Source organism: Rhopalosiphum padi, chromosome 2, assembly GCF_020882245.1.
Source record: "Rhopalosiphum padi isolate XX-2018 chromosome 2, ASM2088224v1, whole genome shotgun sequence".
Classification (NCBI taxonomy): domain Eukaryota; kingdom Metazoa; phylum Arthropoda; class Insecta; order Hemiptera; family Aphididae; genus Rhopalosiphum; species Rhopalosiphum padi.
In genome coordinates this window covers 32691298-32697962 of record NC_083598.1, presented here as the reverse complement: position 1 = coordinate 32697962, position 6665 = coordinate 32691298, and the positions used below count along the sequence as shown (strand labels likewise).

At 30.7% G+C, this 6665-nt stretch overlaps 1 protein-coding gene across 1 annotated transcript; it reads left to right on the top strand.

Annotated features, from left to right (window-relative positions):
- Window positions 1–793: 793 nt before the first annotated feature.
- On the top strand, window positions 794–6665 carry LOC132920541 (glutathione S-transferase 1-1-like). Its single transcript, XM_060983014.1, has 6 exons — window positions 794–952; window positions 3855–3996; window positions 4083–4141; window positions 5551–5692; window positions 6110–6274; window positions 6375–6665. Exons 2-6 carry the CDS (start codon window positions 3856–3858, stop codon window positions 6516–6518), a joined length of 651 nt encoding a protein of 216 aa, XP_060838997.1. The 5' UTR covers window positions 794–952; window position 3855; the 3' UTR covers window positions 6519–6665.

The window sequence follows — 6665 nt, the reverse complement described above, 5'->3', positions numbered from 1 at the left end:
GGACTCATTCATTTGGAACGATTCGTTCACGAACGACCCATCACTAAGGCCACACATTTCGCCGATTTATGTGTTTTATACGAGTATTATATTATTATGATCACTACAATATAGGTGGGTACCATGCCTGAGCGACATCATAACAATAATTACATTATGTTAAAATTAAAAAAAAAAATTCCATTTTTTTACTCTCCGTGACTTTCATTTGGTTTACAGATAGATACGAAACGCATAAACCATATCGATCATATCGTAGGTACCTACATACATTTTTCTCATCCATTTGACGGTTGTATTATTATTGATGTATACCCACGCGACGAGGGTATAGCTGTTGCGAGTGGGTAAAGTCGAGACGGCGTGTAGGCCCGTTTTCGTCGTCCCCGACTTGAACTTTCCGGCATCGCCCGTTCGATCAGCGGTGGCCATTTTTTTTTATTATACCTACTTTTACGATATAAGGGAAAACCGGTGAATGATACATATACCCGACCATTTCCTCCTCCTCCTCATTCCGTCATCTTCTTCCTTTCACCGTCTTATTACTACCACTCATACGAAGTCGCGATGACGTGTACAATAATTGTATTTTACACGGCGATAATCGAGGATGAGTCATCTGCAGGAAAACAACAAATATTATATTAATTATTGGAGTATAAAATATTATAATAATACCAGTACGAGGCGACTAATTATTACTATTATTATACTGTAGTTGGCAATATAAATTTATAATGCTCATGCATATCGTATACACGCACAATAATATGTAAAATAGTAATGACTTGGCACCGGTGGAGGGGATTCGGCGAGGTGGGAGAACTGGCCGATAAATATAACCGGCAAGCCGGCACGGGCTCTAAACAGTCAGTCGACGTACACGTCAGTCGCCAACCAATCATTTCAATTTCTTTATCAACGTCAAAACTCCAACCGACCGATTCAGGTAAACCAAACTATACTAATACTAATATATTAAATTAGGTTACCTACCTACAAATATTATTGCTGTTTGTTACTGCTATTTGTTTAAGGTCAGGCCGAAATGTAGTCGAATAAGTTTTATTGTTATTTTAATCAATTTTAAATCCTATAGTTTTTTACGTTTTTTGGATTTATATCAATTGAAAAAAATCTCGGTGGTTGTGTATCGTTATTCGAGTAATACAGTTTCCATACTTTTCTGAGAAATTGTACGATCCATATATTGCATATCAATTTAAAAAAAATATTTTTTATAATGTCTACATTTTAGTCTTCACAGAACTTAATTGTAAATTATGTGCACTATCAACCATGGTTACCAATCAAATATAAAAACCGACACAATTTATTAATTATTGTATGAACTAAGTCGATTGGCTGACGAAACTTATTAATATTTCAAATTTCATGCTGAACTTTTGAAATTTTTTTTTATACTAAATTGGATTATTTTTTAATCAATGAATTATAATATCTTATTATGTATTTTTAAAATTAAAATTTCCATTATTTGAGTGGGATGTTTGATATACTTGATTTTAATCCTATTTGACCCTTGAGAATCGGAGACCGGAGAATCAGTATTAAAAACTCGTTTCTATAAATAATATATTAGTTATACCTATACTACTCGTTAAAAAATAATATTACGTGTTTTCCTTATAATGTAATATATTAAAGCTATAAATGTATTTCACTAGCTTACTTTGTGTTTTTAAGTATAGTACCTATAGTATTTTATTTATTTTTTTGATCGTGGGTTGCCGATGCCAAAAATACTATGTTGTCATAAAAAACAAAAAGTGAAAGGACTCTGTACTCGAGGCCATACTCGCTCAACGATAATACCGACAATTGGCCTTGGATTATATTATTTTGTCAAACAATCGTAGAAATTAAAGTTACAATTTATATAATTATTACTATCATAGTAGTCCAAATTATTCAGTCCCGCGGGCATAGTAAAAATACATACTTCCTACCTGCTCGTATTAATAATAATATGATGCTATCAAAACAACAAATAAAAATACTTTATTTTTGTTTGATATTTCGGAAAATAGTTGAATGAAACTAATATAAGTTTTCTAAATTCGATTTATCTTGTTTATACAGTTTTTTTTGTTTTCACTGAATAACGAATGAAGAACGTCTATCAAATTTTTTTTTTTAGAAATGTCGATAAATTATTACACATTTTATTTACATACAATAATATATAAGCAATCTTTTCAATTCGAATAAAAAATAATTATCATTATTATTGCTGGTTTAAACTCTATTAAGCCGTACAGCTAAAACATAAATAGTTATAAATTAATTTTGGGTGAGAAATCCTTGGAGACCAAAGTTTTGTGGTATCCTTGAGTTTATCCTTGGTGTCCTTGTACGTACAAAATCATTTAGGTTCATTTAATATAAGTTCTATGTACTGTGATATTTTTAATTTAAAAATGATTTATGCGACGATAATTACTATATAAATGAACGTAATATTTTAATACCAAATTTTTATGGATCGATCCACGAATTCTGAAGGTCTTTTTTAGTCATCCGGTAAAATGTAATACGTTTAATTAATTTACAATTTTGGTGGGATTAAAAGTACCTATTGAATCGACAGTTTTAAAATAAACAGCCAAAGTGCATATAATATAACAATTTATATCATGTATTGTTCTGTTTTAATATACGTTATAGCGTGTTGTACGGTTTCGAAAAAAAAAATAAATAAAAATATCCAGCTATTTTTCCAACTAACATTATTACGTGCGTGTTACTGTCTTCAGTGGTTAGATAAGTCTGAACGGAATTCATTGCATTCCGTGATCGTAGGACGTGCACGGTGCAAAAAAATGCAAACTGTATCGTTTGTCCGCCGCCGTAATTAATAATTTATTAAAGGATATCCTGAGAGTAGCAATTATAATGCTCCTTAAATGTGTGAACAACAAAAGAAAAGGTCATACAACATTTTAAAAATATATATAAAATAATTGAAATAAGAAATAGCTTATAATATTATAATTTCTTGGATCGTTGAGTTTGCTCTGAGAAAACCCCAGAGCTTGCGCGTAACCGGTTATTACCTGTATCATAGTATGTATAGGTAGTACGTTATAACATATTATAATGTCAGTACATTGCACCGTGTGCATTCCGCTGCAAAAATTCCGTGGCACGTAACTGCAGGCTATGTCTTGTAGGTATATTGTATCATATTATGTTACATTACCGACGGATGTAGTAGGAATTAGTAAAAATAAATAAAACTCGACTAGCACTGAATTTTCATATCGACGCAGTCATGTTCTCACGCATTCGACGGGATGTTCCAAAAAGGAAAACAAATGATGATTATTGTTCGTATAATAATTATTAAGTAAGGTTTAGGGTCCGTGACACGCGAAGCAACAGACGTTTTTTGTTGTTATTGTGCGTGCACTTGGGTTGTCTTATTAGCAACTGTCAGATTAAAAACACGAACGTTATAGGGTCGTTCTTAATGTTTGATGTTGTAGAAACATTGAGTACAAAACACATTTACTTGACTGCAAACTTATAAATAACATGGAAGTGTCGTCTTTGGGAAGTCTAATGGACCAACAACATTGAAATTCATTAGTTAATTAATTTATTATTTTATAACGCCTACAATGTACTCACCCATATGGTATATTTCGATGTTCGTAATTTCATTGTATAATGACCGCCAGTGTGGTTTTATTAAAAGTAATTTTTAAATCCATTAAAATTTTCGGCGTGATTAATTATTGTTTATTATATTACAAGTACCCACTATTTCAATAAAAATTAGTGCGTTGTTATAAAAATAAAAATCAATTTTTATAATATTATTTTAGAATGCCGATCGACTTTTACTATACTCCCGGCAGCCCGCCATGCAGATCTGTTTTGCTGACCGCCAAGGCTTTGGGTTTGGAATTGAATTTGAAAACTTTAGATCTCCACCACGGTGAACACATGAAACCAGAATTCATCAAAGTAAGTTTTCGATACAGTTGTCGTATTACATCGTATTGCGTATCAGTGCTACAGTACTAATTATTATAATCGTTGTTATTTCACAGATAAATCCTCAACACTGTGTACCAACATTGGTGGACGGTGACTTAGCTTTATGGGAGAGGTAAGTTGAAGTTATAACTTGAATGTTATAAAATTAATTTGATAACTATACAGGTTATAAATATCGAGTTGTATTTTAATACATGAAATAATATATTTGGTTTACTGGGACAAGCTAATTACAATACAAAGTTCTTCTGGCTAGTGATAAGATAACATAAGTTTCACGAAATTATTAATATATTTTTATACTTCAATTCTGCAGACTTAAATATTACGGTCACTGTTATTATATTATTTATGTAGATACTGAATAATTTTAATCTGCAGGCTAAATTATCTAATATTGTTCATTAATAAAATAATGATAAATATTTATTATATAATATAGATTATCGAAGTCTTATTAGCTATTATAAACTTTAAAACTTCATTTGTCCATTATTATGTTAATTTAATATTAAATTACAATATTTTATGGGAGGATTAAGTATAAAGTATGGATTTAGTCTTATATTATATGGCTCTATGCATATTTAAAACCTGTAGAGATTCAGTGAAATTTATGTGATCATTTATGTTTATAATACATATAACTTTTAAAGTTAATTTTGCTTGAGTTAGGTTTGATATATATATTTCGTAGTTAAAAAATTACTTTGTTTTCAAAACTGTAAGCTAAGTAAAATCAATTTAGTGATTAGTCAGTTATAAAGTTTATAATACAATTCAAAAAAAGTAAATTGTATTTTTTTCTGAAATAATTTTAAAAAGCAAAATAAAATATAGTCAGTTTATTATTTAAAATATATATTATTATATTCGATATTTCATATTGGTACGTTATGTTGTTGTATATTATTTTATAATAATATTATGAATTACGCCTTAGCTGTTTAACTTGATCCAAAATAATACTACATCGTATATATTATATGTTATTATTATACATCGTTTATTTTGTTTGATAATAATACAAAAATATATTATACAGGTTATAGTTTAATAACATCCGTTATTCACTCTTCCGGATAAATACAATTGTACGTTGCGATATTAAAAATAAATATAGATATTCTAACGCAATTCTAAGCATATAACATATTAGATCTCCGTAAATTTGAATGATATTAACTTTCGAAGCGATTTATTTGTTCCAGTCGACAATATTTCATCATGATTATCATGTATATAAATTATGTACCTATTACATTAGTATAATAATATTTTTGTTGAGCTTCTCGTACGAATATTTTTGTATAGTGTTGTGACCGTTATAACGTGATTCTTAGCCCTTATTTCCGGAAAATGATCATTCGATATCGATCGTAACATTTTGATTAGGTATAAGGCGAATAAGGGATTGCGGGGAGGGAGGAGCATAGCACAAACTGTAATAATAATATAATACTCGAACAATCAAACAACTATTATACATTTTTTAATAAGTTTTTAACGTTTTCATTACAGCCGTGCAATCATCGTGTACTTGGCTCAAGCTTACGGAAAAGACGATTCACTGTTCCCCAAAGACCCGAAGAAGCAAGCGCTGGTCAATCAAAGACTGCAATTTGATGTCAGTACTCTGTATCCGGCGTTCGCCGATCAATACGTGAGTATACACACTTATATACATTATAACGACCAATTATATAGTAACGGTTATTAATTTATCGTTGTCGTTTGATGCGATTACTTCCCACGCGGTGTCTCTTTCCTTTCGTACGCGCACTGAATACGGTGTATAAATTATTAAACGTTCTACGCGGTATACAATTTAAGGTCTACCGTTATCACCTACCATATAATACCGCAATACACTTTTAGGCTTGTTATGATAATTGTTATGGCCAGGGTTCCGGGGGACTAATGGTCTAATATGAAAAATTAATTTAAAAAAAATAGTTATAGTTTATTCCAATTCAAGATATATGGGTACAATAAAATATACCTTATAGATGCCTTAACCTTTTATTATTACTAAGTTGTTGAATTGAAACTTAAATGGATTTTTTTTTTCATTCCACAGTACCCATGGATTTTCGCTGGAGTGCCGAAGAGCGACGACAAAGAGAAGAAAATCCATGATGCGCTTGCGTTTTTGGAAATCTTTTTGGGATCTTCCGCTTGGGCTGCCGGTGATTCAGTGACTGTAGCTGATATTGCTTTGGTCGCTTCCATTTCGACTATTGAGGTACTTTTTTAAAGCGTTTTTTTTATACATATTATACATATCAGTGCTATAACTTGGGTAAACCTATACGTCTAACACACGTTTTTCATCTTTTCTTTAGGCTGTCGGTGTTGACTTGTCGAAGTACGCAAACATCTCTAAATGGTTTGAAAAGTGCAAGAGTACTTTGGTGGGTTACCAAGAGTTCAATCAAAAGGGAATCGATGGATTCAAAATCATGGTGGCCAACCTCACCAAGAAATAAGTGTTCATAATAACTATTTGCGTTTATTCCGATCAGATTTTGTGTTTCGTGTTTTGATTACACCATTTTTGTTTTATTCAATTCAATGGTATAATAATTATTGCTTTTAAAAATTTTAAATTATAAATACACACGTTTTTTTTTTTA

Bases quoted from the DNA above. Each gene is read 5' to 3' on its own strand.
- LOC132920541 (XM_060983014.1), top strand. From the start codon at position 3,856: ATGCCGATCGACTTTTACTATACTCCCGGCAGCCCGCCATGCAGATCT. The intron at 3,997-4,082 runs GTAAGTTTTCGA...GTTATTTCACAG, and splicing joins TGAAACCAGAATTCATCAAA to ATAAATCCTCAACACTGTGT. The intron at 4,142-5,550 runs GTAAGTTGAAGT...TTTTCATTACAG, and splicing joins GACTTAGCTTTATGGGAGAG to CCGTGCAATCATCGTGTACT.